The sequence below is a fragment of the Puntigrus tetrazona genome, chromosome 7 (genome assembly GCF_018831695.1).
Source record: "Puntigrus tetrazona isolate hp1 chromosome 7, ASM1883169v1, whole genome shotgun sequence".
Classification (NCBI taxonomy): Eukaryota; Metazoa; Chordata; class Actinopteri; order Cypriniformes; family Cyprinidae; genus Puntigrus; species Puntigrus tetrazona.
In genome coordinates, this window is record NC_056705.1 from 33,818,238 (window position 1) to 33,839,376 (window position 21,139).

Genomic DNA, 21,139 nt, shown 5'->3' on the forward strand with positions numbered 1-21,139 from the left:
GCTTTTTACATTTCAGTCTACTTGTAGCATACGTTTGGGGTTGGTATTATTATAATATATTATTATGTTTTTTGAAGGTCTCTTATGCCCACACAGTTTAATGCATGAAATGGATACAATTTAAAACAATGGTTTTCTATTCGAATATATTTAGAGTAGTAATTTGTTTCTGTGGTGTTAAAGCTGATTTTTCAGCATCATTACTCTAGTCTTCACATAATCCTTCAGAAATCATTCTAATATCTTCATTTGCTAGTCAAGAAACAGTTATGGTTATTATCTATGTTGAAAAACTTTATTTTTGGCTTCTTTTTCCTGCATTTTCTTTGGATGAATAACGTTTTAAAACAGTACAGAGTTTATTTGAAACAAAAATTTTTAATAGATAAGACGTTCATAATAATCAGTTATGTTTCTTGAGCAGCAAAGCAGCATGTTATGATGATTTCCGAAGGATCATGTGACACTGATGACTGGAGTAATTAACAACATAGAAAACTGTTGTGTTAAATTGTAAAAATATTTCTTAATATTACTATTTTAAATTAATTTTGATCAAATAAATGCAGCTGTTCCTCAAATATTGAGGACAAATAATACATTTACTAAGGGATCACATGAAACACTGATTTTTGAGAGCATTAGTGGTAGTGTGCCAATTTCTGTTCATTGATAGTTGAAGTGTTTCATGTGATGGAGCACCTACCTAATGTTCCTGGATGTATGCATATTACACTTTGTAATTAAACGAATCATATATAGCAAAATTAACAAAACTAGGGGTAGCAGTAGCTCTGGTGATTGGCCTGTAATGAGGACACAAAATTATAATATCAAGGTTTTATCAAAGTCCACTGAAGTAAGTAGAGTAAGTAGTTTAATAGCCTTCCTGATAATGTTTTGGGGCTCAGACACTTTCTTTTAACTCCAGTTATATGCAATGAAATGAAAAAAACTTTTGTCTGGAATAATATTAACAGCAGCTATGCTAAACTCTGTCTTTTTGTATTTCTGTTTTCATCTCAGGAGGGCCATATCAAGTTTCTTAGAGATTACTCCAGGTCCAGACTGAATCCAGACTCACTTGTGAAGACTTCAGATGATGCCAACACTCATAAACTCTAAAGATGATGGCAACTATACATGGACACACAATATATTTCCTATAAGGGTATGTTTGATGATTTTTAACCTGCTTTTGTGTTATGGCAATGTCTCGTATATCTGTAAATGAAGTATATGCATCTTAATCAGCATCTTCAAAAAGATGGTCAGCAGAAGGAAGCATGAAGTATATGTAAGCAGTACTCCTCGGGATGATGCACAATGACAAAAAAACCCACTTGTTGCTGTTTTGCAACACTTTTCTTGTTTATTGTATTTCTCTTCTGTTTGGTCTTTCGAATAAAAATCTTCATAAGTTACAATTAGTTCAAAAATGTAGCTGTCCGTATTATCACTCTTCTACAGCAGCTTGGCTCATCTGGCTTCCCATTAAATATTGTATTAAATACAAAATACTTCTCACGTTCAAGGGCATTCATAAAGTTGCCCTTTCAGATCTTCTTGACCTTCTTCGTATTGTTACACAGGCTCGTACTCTGAGATCTTCTACTTCCATTTATCTCAACGTTCCCGTGTCCGTCCTGTTATTATAGGCAGCAGAGCTTTTAGTTTCTTTGCTGCCCAGCTCTGGAACTCACTCCCTTCCACATTTTAAATCCAAATTTACAGTAAAGTTAATTTGTTCAGTATAGCTTACTACTTCTCATAACTTCATTGTTTTAATTGTATTCTTTCTTTTTATTCTTACTGTCTTGTCCTGTTAATGATGTACAGTGACCATGAGTGTCCAGAAAGTTGCCTCTAAATAAAATGCATTATTATTATTTATATATTTTTTGTATTATTATTAAATGTCTAAATTCATATAATTTTGGTTTAACTTCTGCATAATGATTTATTTAATTTTAGTGCTTATTTCCATGAGAGTTTAATATTTACTGTAAATGTGTACTGTATATTGACATGAAAACAGAGCTTCAAACACCTGACTTTGTTGTTGCTGCTACCCCTACCTGTCTCAGCCATGAAAGACATCAGTGAACTTTCCTTAAGCCCTGTCAGTGTCAAAGAGACCATTAGTGAACTGTCTTTCCTAGTCAATCTATTTCATTCTGAGCTATCTGTGTATTTCTATTAATAAGTGTGATTCTTCAGTGTCTGTCTGGGTTCCACCCATAAGTCTGAATTTGTCTGTTCGGTTGCCATCAGTACTCTTGATTTGAATCATCTGTCTGTCCTAATCCATGTAATGTGTCTGATTCTAAATGGTCTGTATGTCTCGTTCCAGTCTGTAAGTTTGTTAGTAAAGTATCTGTTTGTAAAATTCAACAATAGTTTGCAAATTAATAATTTGCTCTATAAAAGCATCATTCACAGTATTCAAACATATTCAACAAAAAACGGTGCCTTACTGTAGGAAAATGTTTACAGTTTTTTTTTTTACTGTGAACAACATCCATCAGTCAAAATAAGTATTGTATTGATTATAATGTAATGTAAAGTTTGATTTATGATACGTATTCTGTAGGTTTCATAGTCGTTTATGTGCTCTAGTAGTAGTCTAGTGTTCAGGTCCTGATTGTACAAAGGTGAGTGCAGAGTAAGCAGTAGTCCCCCCGCTGCTCTCTGCTCTATTGTTACGGATGGAATATGCCAGTGCTTTGACACAATATAGCCCCACCCCACCAGTTTAGGGACCGGAGGACAACAACTCCTTTTTCCCCTTTTCTTTTCCTTTCTTTTCTTTCCTTTTTCCCCCGCATCCCTTCCACAACATGGGCTCAGGGAGCAAGATTAAGTTTGCTGTTTGTGAGGTGCTGCAGTTTGCTAGTTTTTGCGTTCCGCTTTTTATCATAATGCAACGTTTTGCCCTGATTGTGGCTAGAGTAAAAAGCCAGTTGCAACCGACCGGTGGAAATTCTACAACAGCGTACTGGCTAATCGTGGCTTCGTCTGTGGCCTATGTAACCTCAGTGGCAATGCTCATTTGGCTACCTATGAAATATATGGTGTTCATGAAGAAAGCGGCACTGGTTGCTCGGAAGAGATGGTGAGAGAAATCTTCTGGATTTTATGAAAAATACAAATAGCTGCACAGAGAGTTTAATGAAAAAGCTTACCTTTGTCTCTTTTGGATATTTTACAATGGTATAGTCAAATTTGCGCTAGTACCAACTTTATGATGCTGTGATTAAAAGTAATTTGTTATTATGGTACTAAATATGATGCTATAATAAAGCAGTCCCATGGCAGTAAATGATTGTTATGATTATCATGATTATTCTTATTATCAGTACATTTACTTTGATTATATATTTATTTATTTTGGTATTCATTTATAAAATTGATTATTTGTCTAAAGAATATATTACATAATCTTAGTAATTATCAGCTATATTGGTGTTTATGTGATGTTAATGTTTTTTTAATCAAATGTCATTATGATGTTTTTCACTTTTCAGGAGACCTGTTGCTTTGGCCTTCGTGTTGCTCTCAACGCTGCCCTGTTTTGCCTTCCTCATCGCCAGCTCTGAGGTAAATACATACTGTAGACAGAGGATATTAAAATGTTTTGTAACAACATACACTGTTGTTCAAAAGTTTGATTTCATAAATGTCTTATATGTTAAATTTGAAATTTAAATAAATGAAAGTTGATGCCCCATCAAAGAATCCTGAAAAAATGTATCACAAGCTCCCAAACATATTAAGCATTGTAACTATTTACAACATTGGCAATAAATAATCAAATTCGCATGACTTCTAAAGGATCATGTAATATTAAAGTGTAGTTATTTTGGTAATATTAACAAATGTTAATGTTTTTACTGTATTTTTGGTCAAATAAATGCATGTTTAATGAGCATAATAAACGTATTTAAACAGAAAAAGTTTCATTTACAAACTGCTTAAGAAAATGGTCTTGCTGAGCTTACTTTTTAAAGTATTTTTTAATTAAAATTGATTTAAAATTACTGGGATAAAACCTTCTCAATTTTGTTGTTAAGGATTTAGTTATTATTTACAAGCATTTCCTGTTAGAACACGCGGTTTAAAACATGCTTGTGAGCGCGAGGCACGTATGCGCTGGAGTTTCCTGCTGACAGCTTGGAGGCACAGCTGATCGCTTCTCATTTTCAATTAATTTTACAAAGGTAAGTAATACTACTTAATTTATATATGAAAAAAACACTGGTGTAAACTGTTTGAATTGTACACATTATATAATATGTGTCAATCAAAAAATACTAATGTTAGTTAAGGTCTGCGATTTAAAATCTGAGAATTCTACACAAAGTCAGTGGATTCTCCACAAGACCAAATAAACCTATAAAACTATTAAAAATGTATTTATTTATTTAGCAATAAATTGACACCTCTGCAGAGGACATTATTTTTCTTTTTTTCTTTTTTTAGGTTGAGCAGTGTTCTGTTGATATGGCCAGAGGTTGTTATGGAATTCATTGGAGAACATGCAGTAGACATCATCAAAGAATTTAAAAGTATGAAATCTTAATTTCAATATTCCAGAAGTGTAAATATGTACTATATTGGCAAGAGTATTCGCTCACCCATCCAAATAATCGGAATCAGGTTCCAATCACTTCCATGGCCACAGGTGTATAAAATCATGCACCTAGGCATGCAGACCATTTTTATAAACATTTGTGAAAGAATAGGTCGCTCTTAGGAGCTCAGAGAATTTCAGCATTGAACTGTGATAGGATGCCACTTTTGCAACAAATCCAGTCGTGAAATTTCTTTGCTCCTAAATATTCCACAGTCAGCTGTATTATAAGAATGTAGAAGAGTTTGGACAGCAACTCAGCTGGGGTCAACGGATGCTGAGGCGCATAGTGCGAAGTCAATCGCTACAGACCTCCAAACTTCATGTGGCCTTCAGATTAGCATCAAGAACCGTGTGCAGCATGCATCTTTTGGTCTCTTATTTTCCTCTAGACAATACCCCATAGATTCTTAATGGGGTTCAGGTCTGGTAAGTTTGCTGGCCAGTCAGTCACACCAGTGATATTGCAGTGTGGGCAGGCGCCAAATCCTGTGGGAAAATTTAATCAGCATCTTCAAAAAGAAGGAAGCATGAAGTTCTCCTTGGTAAACGGGTGCAGTGACGTTGGCTTTTACAATGGACCAACACCAGCAGATAACATTACAAACCCCAAATCATCACGGATTGTGGAAAATTAACACTGGACTTTAAACAACTCAGGCTATCGGCTTCTCCACCCTTCACCCAGACTCTAAGACCTTGGTTTCCAAATGAAATACAAAACTTGCTCTCATCTTTGGACCACTGGGCAAAAGTCTAGTTCTTCTTCTCCTTAGCCCAGGTAAAACACAGCTGATGTTGTCTTTGGTTCAGGGCCCACATTCATGAAAAATCTTAGTGCCAAGAGTTGCTCCTAGTTACAAAATTCTAAGAAAATTCTTAGAATTGTGGGTTTCCTCTTAAAGTTAAAAAAAGATCCTAGTAAAGAAGAAAATTCTGAAAGCATTACCCTTAAAAGAGGACTTTTAAGGTCCGAAGGTTAGATGTAAAGACAAGGACTTTTAAGACACTTTCGTTTCATTAGCAGTGAACAAAACTGATGAAACATGAAGAGGGAGAATGTATGACAGTGAGTTAATAACACGCTACAGAGATCATGTTTGTGGCCGATCTTATTAGAGACACGCTAACATCTCTGACAATGCGAAATGCCATAGTGTCAAAAATAGAAATAATACACGGAGAGAGAAAAAGACAGAGATAGAGGGAGAGAATGGTAAAAGGTAAAAGCACTCTTTTCTTTCTTTCTTGGACAACCAAACTAATCACAGTCTTCAAAAGACTGTGTCAAAGATAGCAACAGGGCCAACCACCTACTCACTAAGATAAAAGTCCTGAATCACTTTTAAGCTAAAACTAGAAATTAAGCTAAAATAGGAGCACTCTGAGAGGATTCTTAGAATCTTTAAGAATACAGGCCCAGGGGTGGCTTAACAAGAGGAATATGCCTTGACCCCAGCCTCAGTCCATAATCCTCATAAGGCTCCTTCCACTCAACTTTGTGTTAACATGCTTGGATACAGCACTCTGTGAACAGCCAGCTTTTTTGGCAATAATTGTTTCTGGCTTACCCTCCTTGTGAAGGGTGTCAATAATTGTCTCCTGGACAGTCTTCCCCATAATTCCGTAACCTAGTTAACCAAACTAAATGACCATTTTGAATGCTCAGGTAACATTTGCAGGTGTTTTGAGTTGATAAACTGATTGGCAAGTCACCATATTCTAATTTGTTGAGATTTGGTGAGTTTTTGTTTAATGTGAGACAAAATGATCACAATTAAAAGAACCAAAGACTTAAACTACTTTTTTTTAAAACATAATTTTCACAATTTGAGTTGAATTACTGAAATAAATGAACTTTTCCACTTCTAACTTCATTGTATGTAGATGCTATTGTAACTGCTGTTGGCAATAAAGGAAAAACGCCTTTAACATCCGTGTTTGTTTTTCATACCTGAGATTATTTTAATCCATTTTATTACCATATTTCTCTGATTAAAACAATATTTTTGTTTAAATATGTGCAGAATGGAGAAAAAAAAACTTAGGCTCAGTTGGGGCAAGTTCTCCTCTGGCCAGATGCTCAGCCATAAATTTCCAGTTAAATTCTAAGCACAGCTATGTCAGATTATGCAAAGGACAAGTATGTCTGTGTGTGTGTGTGTGTGTGTGTGTGTGTGTGTCTGGTTCTGGCGATCTGTCCACGGGGCTCATCTTGGTAAGGCTCGTGGATGAGTGGGTAAGAGAATTCTGAGCATACTCAGCCCAGGGCAAGAATTCTGACCACTTGTGTTTCTCCCGACTACAATAATGTCCTTAGGTATCTGCCGATTTCCTGGTTAAGCCGTTCCACTTGGCCGTTAGATTGAGGGTGGTGTCCTGATGTTAGATTAACGTTTATATCGAGTTGTTTGCAGAATGCCTTCCAGACTTGAGAAGTGAACTGGGAGCCTCTGTCACTGACAATGTCTTCAGGGAGACCGTAGACTCGGAAACATTGTGGAAAAGGGCTTCCGCTGTCTCCGTGGCGGTGGGAAGTCCTTTCAGGGGTACTAGGTGGTAGGATTTAGAAAATCGATTGATGGTGAGCATAATTGGTTGTGAAGTGATCGGATGGTGGCAGGTCTGTTACAAAATCTATGGATAGGTGGGACCAGGGTCATTGTGGCATGGATAGTGGCTGAAGAGGACCGGAGGGTAATTCCTTGGAAGTCTTGGACTGTGTGCAGACTTGACAGGACTTAACATAGGCCGTGAACTCTTTAGACATTGCTGGCCACCAGAAAGAGTTTTGTGATAGCTCCTTATTTTCTACATCATAATTGCGCTCTGCTGCAGTTAGCTTCCAGGAAAAGAATGCACAAGAACGTAATTTGCCTGTTGTTACTGATCTTTGGGAAAGCACGGCTCCGATCCGGCAGTCAGATGCATCTACTTTCACAAGGAATGGTAAATCAGGATTGGGGTGTTTCAGAATGGGCGCTGACGTGAATCTTTCCTTTAAATTGACGAAAGCTTGGTTGGCCTCCTTGGTCCATTTGAGTTTGGCAGGCTTTCGTTTTAACAACGAAGTCAGGGGGATTCGATTGTACTATAGTTGCAAATAAATTGGCAGTAGAAATGTGCAAATCCGAAGAATCTTTGCTGTTCATTTACCGTAGTGGGTTGTGGCTAATCAATAACTGCCCGGACTTTTTGTAACATTTTGACTCCATGGTGACTTATGTGATACCCCAGGAATGACGTTTGTTTAACATGAAATTCACATTTCTCAACCTTGACGTAGAGCTGGTTCTTTAGAAGTATGGACAGGACTGTTCTTAAATGGTGGACATGGTCAGATTCAGATTGGGAGTGGATGGGAATGTCATCAATGTAGGCTACTACATAGCAGTCAATAATATCCTTGAAGAGCTCATTGATGAAGGTTTGGAAAATTGCTGGTGAGTTGGCCAGGCCATACGGCATAACCTGATATTCATAGTGCCCTCTGCTGGTGTGAAGAAATGCGGTCTTCCATTCATCGCCCTCCTTTATCCTAATAAGGTTATAGACACTTCTGAGGTCCAGCTTGGTATAAATAGTTGCCTCACGTAGCTGTTTGAGTGCGGATGGTACTAGCGGAAGGGGGTAACGAAACTTTACTGTGACACTGTTCAATCCTCTGTAGTAATGAAAGGTCTCAGTCTTCCATCAGTCCTTCAGTACTCGGGTGAAGGCTCCCTCTGCTGGTGTGACATTGTGTTATCTTTGATTAATACGTGATTTAGCGTTTAGTTGTTAAATCTTTGTGCACAAATTACATGTTACTGGTTCTGCCTTGCAAATTAATGTCCCTTTATGATTTTGAAATCCTGCTACATGCTCTAATGCACTGATACTGTAAGAAAGTATTTTCTGTGAACAGATTAGTTTATGGCAATGTAATTCTGCTATCGTTACTACTGGCAGCTGATATAAATAATTGCAATTAATCATACTTATTGTAATGATTTATGAACATTTCCCTACTTTAAAAAAAAAAAAAAAAAAAGGAAAAAAAAAAGTTTTAATTTCATTCAAATTTAAAAAAAATGCCTCATCATTTACAGTTTACACTACAAGCAAACAGGCAGTGAAAAATGTGAAAGGTGTAGATTTTCTGTTTAGCAATAAATAAAAAGTTTTTGTTTTGGCAGATTGGCCTCAAAATAAGCTGTTTAGACTTTGAGTTCTTAAAAAATTAGAGGATCTTACAATTAGATCTACCTCTTAAATGTCAAAAGATCAATGAAATTTTGATTTATCACTTCATAACCACTGTCACATCAACCCTAATCCCCATCTCATTGCACTTTATGCTGCAACACTTATATTAAAAGGCAATTCTAAGACAAAATAACCATATATGAAGCTTACAAGTTTTTACTATGCATAAATGTATCTGCTTATCATTTCCATGCATATTCCCATCCACGTGATACCATTTAACATCATCAAAGATACAAGGGCAAAATAATTAAATAAAAATAACCATAGGGACCTGGAAACATTATTTTAGGGTTGGGGGAAAATTGGGGGAAAGGTCATTTCTAGAACATTTATTATTTGGTTATTATGCAAATAACCAAACAGGTACAAAATACTAATGTTAGGAAAATGTGTTATGTTCTGGGTTTACTTTATTCATCACTGAATTTAAAAAAAACACCATGGGGAAGCATTCCAAAATCTTAAATTCCAAAGCTTGTGTTCGCACTGGTGTGCATAAAGAAAACCACACATCTGAAAAAAATACTAAGCTCTATGTCTTACTGTCTTTTTCTCTCTCTCTCTCTCTCTCTGCCTCCCTTTTTAGGTACAGATTAGACATAATCTGAGGTTGGACACTTTTGCTGAACTGCCAGTTTCATTGGTTCTGTTTTCCCTCATCTGCATTGATATAGTGGAAAGAATCAGACATTGCAGACTTACTGGTCAAGGTAAAAAAAAATTAAAATTACATTTTCATTTAACTATAACACATTCAAACTATAAGCACAGTATGCATGCATATGCACAGTATGCACTGCCTTTATGGGAACCTACCTTACTTGCTTATACTGTGTGTACTTTTTGGAACCTGACAGACCCTGCTCCATCTTGCCAATTAAAATGTAAAAATCATAGTGATACACATGCACGTGTGGTTGTAGTACTGTAAAGCTTAAGCTTAAAAATATATATTAAAAGCTAACAGAAACAGTAGCATTTACAGACAGCATATCTAAAAGTACGAGAGACATTTTTTGTTTAAGTGTTCCCAAATGTAACATTTCATATAACCAAATCATACAACCAGAAGAATTTTCATTACAAACATGTAGAGATAATTTGAACACACATTTTCATTACACAGAACTGTTTCTCTTTAACTGTGAGAATTCTGAAAGAAAATTGCTAAATGGCTGATAAAAGTTTTACCGTGAGGGTGTGTTACAGTTGTTATTCACCGATTTAGATACTGATGGTGAGTATTTGTCTTAAGAGATGACGACCAGACGTCTAATGTGAAGGTGTCTCCTTGTGTTCATGAAGCACAAACATGCGATTTCAACCCATTGCCCAATGGGGATGGGGATGGCAGAGGTGTTCATTGACGTAGTTGCCATAGGACAGCTTTTGCTAGAAGTAGCGCTCCGGATTCATTGCCCCAGAGAGGTGGGAGTGGCCGCAGTTTGCGCGGGAGAGCGGGAATACGTGGTAGAGGCAGCAGGGGTGATCTAGATGTAAGTAGGGCTGTAAATAGCGATGACAATGATGTCTGGGGTTTTCAGAGAAATTAAGAAGTGTTTCAGGACTGGATCAAATGCTTTGATGAGCATGTTGATTATCTAGTAGATAAAGACCCTTATACTGCACCCTTATACTTTTTGTCTCTCTTTTTGACTGATTGCGTTTAGAATCTCATTACAAATTAAACTAACAGATATGCTCATCAGTTTTTAAACCCACAACAGCTGAATCCCAATTCCAGATTTCATAACTGGTATGATGTCTTGGTCTCAGAAATGAGCTTCCTAGCACTGTATTTATCAGTAATTCACCTGATCGTTCCTGTTTTTACCATTATGGTCCATTGAAGGAGCTTTCTTGGAATGAAATTACCATAGCATTCAAGGTAAAGTCAACACTGAAACAATACATCCATAAAAAGCCTGACAAATATGGCTACAAGGTTTTGAGTGAGGCCAGCTCAGGTTATGTTTTACATGGACAGTTACTAGCAAACAAGTTGGTGAAAAATGACACTCGTATGTCTGGGAGATGACTCATGAGAAATGACAAACTGTTAGCTAGTGTCTCTTCATGGGAACTCCTGTGTTCGAAAATGTATCAGGTCAAAGCAAAGCAACATTGGTTTTTGTGAAATAAACAGACCTGTGTGCATTGACAGGTACAACACTCATGGGAGGAGTAGACACAGCTGATCAGAGGATTCTCTTTCCACACCATTCACCGAAATGGTAGCAATCAGTGGGGTGAACTCCCATATAATCTACTCCAAGTGTGCTCCTGGTCCACACAAGCCACTTCAAGGCCTTTTTTTCAGGACATTATTACTGTTTTGCTTGGCAGCTATTTTGGACTGAAGCTCCTTAATGGCCTGCATGTTGTTCAGGAGTTCATCAATGGCCCATATGGTGAAAGTAGGCTCTGAGTGGGAAGGAGTGACTTGAGCAGAGCCTGAAGTGGCAGGCATTGGTGACCTCAGGGTTGGCAGACATGGAATAAAACTTTGACATGGTAGTAGATGGACCATGAGAAATCTAGAATTATCTGAGATGATGGGAGTAGGTCTGGTAGAAGCAGGCATGGCATGAGCAGGCTTAGGTGTAGCAAGCTTGACATAACTTGAAAAGACATGACAGCAGGGGTGGCAGACATGATGTGTGCAGACCTTGACAGAGCAAAGGTGATGGAGGCAGAACTTGATATGGCAAATGTGTCATTAACAACTTTTGTTAATGTTTGCAACACAGAAGCCTACTGTGTAGACTGTTTATTTCAAACATAAAGACTACATAGAAAAAATCTTTATTAATTTTGAATCAATATAATAAACAGAATTATGTCTATTTGTAAAAAGAAACATTTACTTTTATTGGTCTGACTGTATAAAGCAACTGTGTGCTAAGGATTGCAGTAAGCCGTAAACTGAGTGAACTATTTAAAGATTGAAAAAACCCTGTATGGGAAAGACTTTGTTCAGGAGCTAGAAATACATGCATGGCAAGATATTAATCACCTTCAAGGACACATATATGTTAAAAGACATCGGTCTTAAAATACAATGCTGCATATGGAATACTATGGAACAACCTCAGGCATATATAATGTAAAACAGACATGAAGTTACTTTTGACAAACTTTAACAAAGCTTTTGGTTAACCTATCTGGCTTCAAAACCTCCTCAGAGCAAGAAAAATTCTACAATGCTCTATCAGACCTCAGAAGTAACCAGGACCCATATTTTAGACAAGGCAATATTATTTATATAGCGCATTTCATACACAATGGTAATTTAAAGTGATTTACATGAAAGGATATAAAAATAATCCTAAAATAAAATGACATGAACCGGCATGGAGTGGTTGGTGTTGGAGAAGGTTTGCAGACCTCCTTCACGACACCCACAGTAAAAGCAAATCATCTTAAACTTAACGCATAGTCAATATATCGTTTAACGGACCAGTGAAGGGTATTGCGTGGCATGTATGTTGTGATAAAAATGTCTTTCAGAAATGAGTCTTTTTCTACATGGTCACATAGTTCGCAGAAGTTCTCCACAATATCTTTTGTGGTTCCATTGCCTTGATGGAGGCACACCAGACAAACTGCTGGGTTCATTTTGTATTTCTGTAATGATACACTCCACTGGAGGTGGGTGTAGATGAACTCAATTGCAGATTTGTGTTCAAACATGTCATGTTTGTGCAGAAGTGATCAAACATGACATGGCATGTACATGACATGGCATGAACATGACGCAGACGCAGACGCATGAAGGAATAACTACAATTAATGCTTTTTATACTGGATACAGAGGGTCACAAGACTTGAACAAACCAATGAGAACACAGAAATGAGAATCACATGATCAAACATTAAACCAATGAAAACATGACACATGGATAAGGCGGAGAAACGTGAGGGGAAGGGAAGCATGATACAACAGACAAAGACAGATTTCAAAATCATGGAAACATGAACATGACAGACCAGACCTTACACTAATATAGTTGTTTTTTTTGATTGATTGTTTGTTTGACTACTTTCTCCTGTTGATTTTTCACATGCGTTTTACTACAATATAGTATATTAATATAGTAATAATTTTGTATATTCTGTTTTATTGTTGGTTTCCTTTTTTCTGACCAAATGTAATGAGGATAAAAATAGAAAAACAACAATAAAAACAAACCTGCAAATAAGTTTCAGTATCTACTATTTCCTGAATATTGTGAAATTCAAGATGGACGTCCCTGATTATGTCATAATGTGCAAATTAGATTAATATGTTTACACCCCACATGAACTTTCAGTCATGCCCTAGACATCGCGTAGGTCCATGTAATCTTCCTCACATGTAAAACACATATCTTAACAGGCCCTTTCTCAAGGAAGAACTGCTCCGCTGCCAATTACTTCCATACCATGACTAACTAATTGAGTGGCACACACTGCCTGGGTCACTGAATGAAAATGATAATCCCATTAACACATATTGCCATTTAACCTTACAACATAAAAGGAACTTGCCAAAATGTTCAATAGCGATACATAGCAGATGGGCAATAAAGCCTGGTTTATCTCTTGATCCTTCTTAAAGCTGAAGATCGTAAAGCTTGTGTTAGTGATTCTTAGTGTGTTTGCTTCTGTTCGTGTTTAGATAGTGTCTCTGCCTGCCAAATTTGCTATTTAATTAGCTATTGAGCAAAGCAAAAATGATGACACTGACAGACCTTATGTATGGACGCTTAGATAGGTGTCGTATTCCTATAGGTAGATGGGGGTCAGCTGAGAGTCAGCTGACGTGGGCTTCACTTACTTGACCTGCCAGAACTAACACTACTCTAGATAACTATTTCCAAATCACAATATCAGAGTCTATATTTGATTATAAATTGTATCACAATGTTTTGTATTGTTAATGTTTGCAACACAGAAGACTGCTGTGTAGACTGTTTATTTCAAACATAAAGACTACATAAAATTTTTTTGAATCAATATAATAAACAGAATTATGTCTATTTGTAAAAAGAAACCTTTATATGATCTACTTTTATTGCTCTCTATTATTGGTCTGACTGTATTAAGCAACTGTGTGCTAAGTAAGCCATAAACTGCAGTAAGCAGTAAACTGAGTGAACTATTTAAAGATTGAAAAACCCTATATGGGAAAGACTTTGTTCAGGAGCTAGAAATACATGCATGACACGATATTAATCACCTTCAAGGACAAATATATGTTAAAAGACATCTGTCTTAAAATACAATGCTGCTTATGGAATACAGTGGAACAACCTCAGGCATATATGATGTAAAACAGACATGAAGTTACCTTTGACAAACTTTAACAAAGCTTTTTTGTAAACTTGTTAATAAAGGTCTATCTGGCTACAAAACATCCTCAGAGCAATTTATTTTGAACGCTCTGCCAGACCTCAAAAGTAACTAGTATATAAAAAGTATATAGCACATTTCATACAATATACATACAATAATACTCACAAATCCTAATTATGTGCGTGCTCTGTTAGGTTTACATTCAGTGAGAAAATCTGCAATAAGTCCTAGGCCATTAAGTCTTATTAACAAGTAAAAGTACTTTAAAATCAATTCTAAATGTTACTTGAAGCCATTGTAAGGACCTGAGGGCTTGTGCGATATACTTTATATTTTCATTTTTCCCAGGACACGTCCTTGCTTTGATTCAAAGTACCTCAAGAGTGTTTTAAAAACATAAGGATCCGATGTCATATACCGATCAGGCTGCACACGAACAAATCCAAAACCCAGATATTTTAGGCAATATAGATATCCTGGCCAGGACCAGACCAGGAAAAATGCCTATTACCCTGCATTAGTGCCTTTACCTTTTAATATCACTTACATGTTTTAGAGGTAAAAAAAAAACATTTTGAAAATGTCGTAAAAATATATTTTCAAATTATGCCCACTATCATCTAGGTGTCCTGGTCTCTGCTGATGTTCAGGGCTGTAGATATCATCTCTAGGTGCTGATCCACGGGTTTTTTATATAGACTATGCATTCCATTAGTTTCTCTATTTGGTGTGTTGCACCAGGCCATGAAGAAAAAGCTAATCCAAAGGTTGTGGGTTTCAAGTCCCAGGTCCGGGAGGCATTGTAGGTGGGGGGAGCGAACAACCACCTTCAAAACTAAGACTGAGGTGGGACCCTTGAGCAAGGTACCGAACCCCGTCTACCACTGCCCCGGGTGTGTGTGTTCAATGCTGTGTGTGTGTGTGTGTGTGTGTGTGTGTGTGTGTGTGTGTGTGTGTGTGTGTGTGTGTGTGTGTGTGTGTGTGTGTGTTCATAACTTGTTTCACTGTTCATAACACCATGTCACCTCATGTAAAGCGTAAAAAGTAGCAGCCCTAGCTTTCAAGTCTAATCAAAAAGTCTTGTGGTCAATATTGTCAAACTTTATTAGTAGCACTAATAAAGAGATAGAAGTGCATCTTAATAAATTACAATGCCGTAGAAAAGTTCATTCATTTCAGTAATTCAGCTCAAATCGTTAAACTTGTGTATTAAATAAATTCAATGCACCCAGATTGAAGTAGTCTACTCTAAGTCTTTGGTTCTTTTATTGTGATGATTTTGGCTCACATTTAACAAAAACCCACCAATTCTCAACAAATTAGAATATGGCGACATGCCAATCAGCTAATCAACTCAAACCACCTGCAAATGTTTCCTGAGCAATCAAAATGGTCATCATTGACACCCTTCACAAGAAGGGTAAGCCACAAACAATTATTGCCAAAAAATTGTTGTTCACTGAGTGCTGTATCCAAGCATGTTAACACAAAGTTGAATGGAAGGAAAAAGTGTGGAGAAAAAAAAGATGCACAACCAACCAAGAGAACCGCAGCCATATTAGGATTGTCAAGCAAAATCTTTTCAAGAATTTGAGTGAACAAGGAATGGACTAAGGCTAGGAGGCAAGGCTTCAAGAGTCAGCACACACAGACATCTGTCGTATTTCTCTTGTTAAGCCACTCCTGAACCCTATAGAGAAACTATGGGGTACCGTCAAGAGGAAAATAAGAAACAAGTGGCCAAAAAATGCAGATGAGCTGAAGGCCACTGTCAAAGAAACCTGGGCTTCCATACCACTTCAGCAGTGCCACAAACTGATCACATCCATGCCACGCCGGATTGAGGCAGTAATTAAAGGAAAAGAAGCCCCTAACAAGTATTGAGTATAGTGTACAGTAAATGAATACTTTACAGAAGTATTATTATTATCTCATTAGGTACTCTAATTTGTTGAGATTGGTGGTTTTTTTAAATGTAAGCCAAATTCATTACAATTAAAAGAACCAAAGACTTCTTCGGTCTGTGTGCACTGAATTTATTTAATACACAAGTTTCACCATTTGAGTTGAATTACTGATATAAATAAACTTTTTCCATGGCATTCTAATTTATTGAGATGCACCTGTACAACAACGATCAGATGGTAATATTTAAAATTTTTTCATGGGCCGAAGACTTTTTCTATGCACACAAAAGGCCTATTTCTCTCAAATATTGTTCACAAATCTGTCTCGATTTGTGTTCATGAGCATTTCTCCTATGCTGAGATAATCCATCCACCTGACAGGTGTGCAATATCAAGAGGAGTTTACCGATATTCCACAGGCCGCAGTCAACAACCTGATTAACTGATGCATGAGACAAATGATGGTCACACCAATACAGTAAAACTGCACATTTTAGAGTGGTCTTTTATTGCGGCCACCCTAAGGAACATGTGCAATAATTCTGCTGTCTAATCTTGATGTGGATGGATTATTTTGGCAAAGGAGTGCTCACTAACACATTTAGACAGATTGTGAATAATACTTGACAGAAATAGGCTTTTTGCGTACATAGAAAAGGTTTTAGATTTTTGAATTCAGATTCAAATTGTTCCTACAGTTTTATCTCTTATAGCATAGATCTTGGAAATGAAGTTCTTAAAGTCTTTACTGCTGTGCTCCTGGGAAATATTAACATCTGTTGATGTTTTTTTTTTTTAAATTAATTTAGTTACTGTATTGAATAAATACTGGGGGTTGTTTTTGTTTTCTTCTAAAAGAGATGAAAAGTAATCAAATCTAGTACTTTTTAACATTTTTCTGCAGGATATGGTGCTTGCCTGCCAAGCTAAATGAAATATTAGAGATATTATAGATTTGCTGCATTCCGTTTTCTCTTTAGGGTGCGAGTTTGCTCATTATACCACAGATTCAGACTGTTGTCTTTTATCTTTCTTAAGTGTAAATGAGCAACTTTATATGAAGTGCTAGAAAATGGCCCATAGTTTCTGTTACTTCTGTGCTGAAAATAATAAATCACAAGGATTATTTCAGTAGTCATTCATGGTTGAAATGATGGTTCCACCATACTTGTAACAAGAAGTAGAATTTACAGTTTTAGCTCTTTGGAGTTTATGCAACACCACTAACATCTATTCCATGTGACAGTATTAGAGTATGATTTTGTCAATGAGTAGGTCCTGACACGTGTTGTCTAACCCCTATAGAGTTCAGAATGTCTAACAATTCTGATCCTAATGCATTTTTCCCATTATCAAAATCACCAAAAATTAAAACTTTACCTGCAATCAGATAGAAAATGAGCCAATTCCTTAATAAGGTCTGTGTGGTGTCCTGGTGGCCTGTATACGGTAGGCAGTATATTACTTGTAGCAACACCTCATCCTTTACCTTTTGGACTTGGCCCATTTTTGTAGTAGTACTCCTGGGGGTAGACTCATTTATGTACTCATCTGATTGTAGTTATGTTTCTGTCAAACAGAGCAAATCTAGGTTATGATAGTTAATCAAACCATTTACAAAAAGTGTTTTCGTAAAAGGGATATTTCTGATATTCAGAAAGCCAAATTGTTATTCTTAATTTTGGTTAGACATTGTTTGTATTTTATAGTTCAATCTCTATAGTGTGATATGTACAGTGCCTTGTAAAAGTACTCATACCCATTTAAATTTTCCACGTTTTGTCATGTTGCACCCACATTTTATTTCGTAGATCAACACAAAGTGACACATAACTCTGAAGAGAACGGAGCGAGAAAAAATAGAAAAGCAAATGACAAACTACTACACAGAGATAGAAAACCCTTCTAGGCTCACATGAGTGGAAACGCAAATGACAAGCTAACTGGCTAATGAATGCTAACGTACTGCATGCACTTTAAATAACAGAGATGAACGGCAGACCAGAGCCTAAACATGGTGATTATCTCTAATATTGCCACCCACCATAATGTATATTTACTATCTGAATCTATTAATCACCATGTTAATTATTGTGTGCTTTAACCATAATTTTACATATTGTTTTGTTGTTTAAAACTGCTGCTTTAATTATCTTAAACAAAACTAAAAATGATAAAGAAGACTCAAAATAGTCACAGATCAGACAAATATACAAGTGCATCTTAAAAAAATGTTTTTTGGAAAAATGCTACTCCACGTTTATTTTGCCATCTAGTGGTTTAGATGAAAATAATATCAAAGGTGCAATTTTCCCTGGGGGGCCTTTAGCCAGTTGTACCCTACAACTACTATTACTACCATTAGCTTAGGTGTGTTCTTCATTTATAACAGATAAATCTGTTGGCCATTGAATATTCAGTATTACTAGCTTATTTATCTTAAGAATTTGGTACATAAACTAATTTTACTTCTTTACTTCTCTGTAATAACTGATTGATATACAAGTCTTCCCTGAAGCCTCTCACTCCCCTCTTTATCACTTAGAGGTTTGTAATTACATCAGCAGATTCAGCACATTCACAATAGAAAAATGGCTTCCAATTTTCCAACAAAAAACACACATTCTGACACATGAACTGAGACGGTTTACAGACTCAGGACACTCAGACTCACACACATACACACACACTGATCTTTGATTTTGTTTTATTTCATTGTGTTTCAATATAACTCAAGTTAAAGAAACTGAACTGACATTTGTGCTCAAACATGCCCGAGCCTGTTTATAAATGGAAGCAAGCATATCCAAGCCATTAAAGCTTCCTTATTTTTTCTACATTTTGAGATTCTTTAGTTTATTCTTTTTTTATTATCATTTGTAGGTTTCCTCTTGTTTTAATATTTAAAGGCCGGGACACACCAAGCCGCCTTCAAAGAACTAGCAGCGACGAAAGCCGGCGTTGTTGTCTCCTCGTGTCGGCAGATTCTGGACCAAAAAGCTGTAGTTGAACACACCACTCAGACTGCAGCCAGCTGCAAACAAACACGTGAGTTCTGCGCCTGTGTGAGAGGAATCAACTGTCTACATCAGCAATAATATATATAAATGGGATGCTTGGGTAGGATCACATAGTATTAGAACAGTCTTCTCTCTGTGCTAGTTAGTAAGACAGCCACGACGCAGATTCAACACGCTGAATCGGGCAAACTGTTGTTGATGTGAGCTAGCTAGAGCAGACGAGTACAAAACACCACACAAACTAGATAGATAGATGGCTGCCGGTGGTCAGCTTGGTGTGTTCTGGCCTTAAAGGAAAAGTTCACCCAAAAATGAGTAGTTCCAAACATGTATGAATTTCTTTGTTCTGCCGAACATAGTTAATAGGAAGATAGGAAGATAGTTTGTAACCAGGCTGTTTTCGATCGCCATTGACTGCCTGGTAACAAACCTTCTTCAAAATATCTTCATTTGGGTTCCTCAGAACAAAGGAACTACCTGAGGGTGAGTAAATGATGACAGAATTTTCATTTTTGGGTGAACTATTCCTTAAAGACTGTCATGTAATGTTGGGACTACTTTAAATTTGCGAAGGAACTTGAAAAATGCTTCCTGGGTTTTCATTTAATTCACACTCTTTTTGGGTTTTTTTTGCTATCGGTAGTTTATTTGTTTGACAGGGGTAAAAACTGTGACTGTCTGCTTTGGTCAGATGAGACTTTTGGCAACAAACACTCTATGTGGCTTCTGGCATAAAACAAAAGACGAGTGTGTCAGAAAAGCAGCACACTGAGGACCTGTAATGCTGTGGGCCGGTTTCTCTTTGAAAGGCCCTAGGAACCTCGTTAGGGTGCATGGCTTTATGGACTCTTTAAAATCTCAGGAAATTTTAAATAAAAACCTGAGGAGAAAGCTGAAGATGGGTCATCATTAGGTCTTTCAAGAGCATAATAACCCAAAACATTTGGCAAAAAATTAGGGTGGCAATAATTATAGATTTTGTTAGTACAATTATTGTCTGAGGGAAAATCAGTTTTATGATCATAATGATTATTATACATTTATTTGTTTCACAACTAATGTATAAAATCACAAACACTTTTTAGATATTAAAGTGTTATTTGTTGCTGGCTTTTGAAACAGTAATAACCAAAACACAAAATAGTAATAAACAAAAGTCCATCTCTCCCATTGGAATTTTAAAAAAGTGTAAACATCCACAAAAGTATTGGTTTTGAAAATAACAAATAGAAATAGATCAGTTATGTATTCAGTTTTTACATTCTTTACATTTCTTTTTGGACCTGGGGTAAAGAATTTGTAAACATGGTGAAAAATTGGTTCATAATTATGGAAATTGGTTCTATTATTTTGGTTTGTAAGATGGAAGAACGCGCTGCACATGTATACCAACATTCAGGAGAACACAAACTTCTTCAGAAGGGTAACCCGTAACTTTTACAGTTACCTTCTCTGGATCTGACCATAAAAGTTATTGCTTTCAAATTTTGAAGAACACCGTACAAAGACATGTAAATGATAGTACTGCAAGTATTATAATCCTGCTGTTGTGGATCTCAGGAAATGTTTTACGAAATTCTGCTCCTTATAACAGCTCCTTTCACACCGCGTAGTTCTAGCAAGTAGTCAGTCAGGTGGTCCCCCCCCCAGGCTGGTTGCTTTTGCACCTCCCAAAGGAACCCAGAAGTGACGTAAGGCGATGCTTAAACTTAAACAACAAAGGATAATAAAAAATAGAATATAGATGTATAAGTTATGTGATACAAAAAGCAAATTGGAGCAAATTGGAGCAAATCTACTACAGCAACCTTTCTACATTTGATCGAGTCTGCGAAAAGAGCACAACAGCGCAAACAAAGACAACAGGTAAATGCTGTTAACATTTACTTTATTTTTCTATTTATGTCTTGTAACGTTTTAGAATATTAATAAGTAACTACACAGGAAGAAATTAGTAATGCAGTAGTAATATTCTAGTTATTATAACATTA

At 36.5% G+C, this 21,139-nt stretch overlaps 1 protein-coding gene across 1 annotated transcript in view; it reads left to right on the top strand.

Moving 5' to 3' along the window:
- Positions 1 to 21,139, top strand: part of LOC122349108 (transmembrane protein 236) — a 28,517-nt gene that overhangs the window by 437 nt on the left and 6,941 nt on the right. The window contains 3 exon segments of the mRNA XM_043245038.1: positions 1,027 to 3,115; positions 3,528 to 3,600; positions 9,471 to 9,594. Of these exon segments, the coding sequence (XP_043100973.1) occupies positions 2,841 to 3,115; positions 3,528 to 3,600; positions 9,471 to 9,594 (472 nt within the window). The 5' untranslated portion in view covers positions 1,027 to 2,840.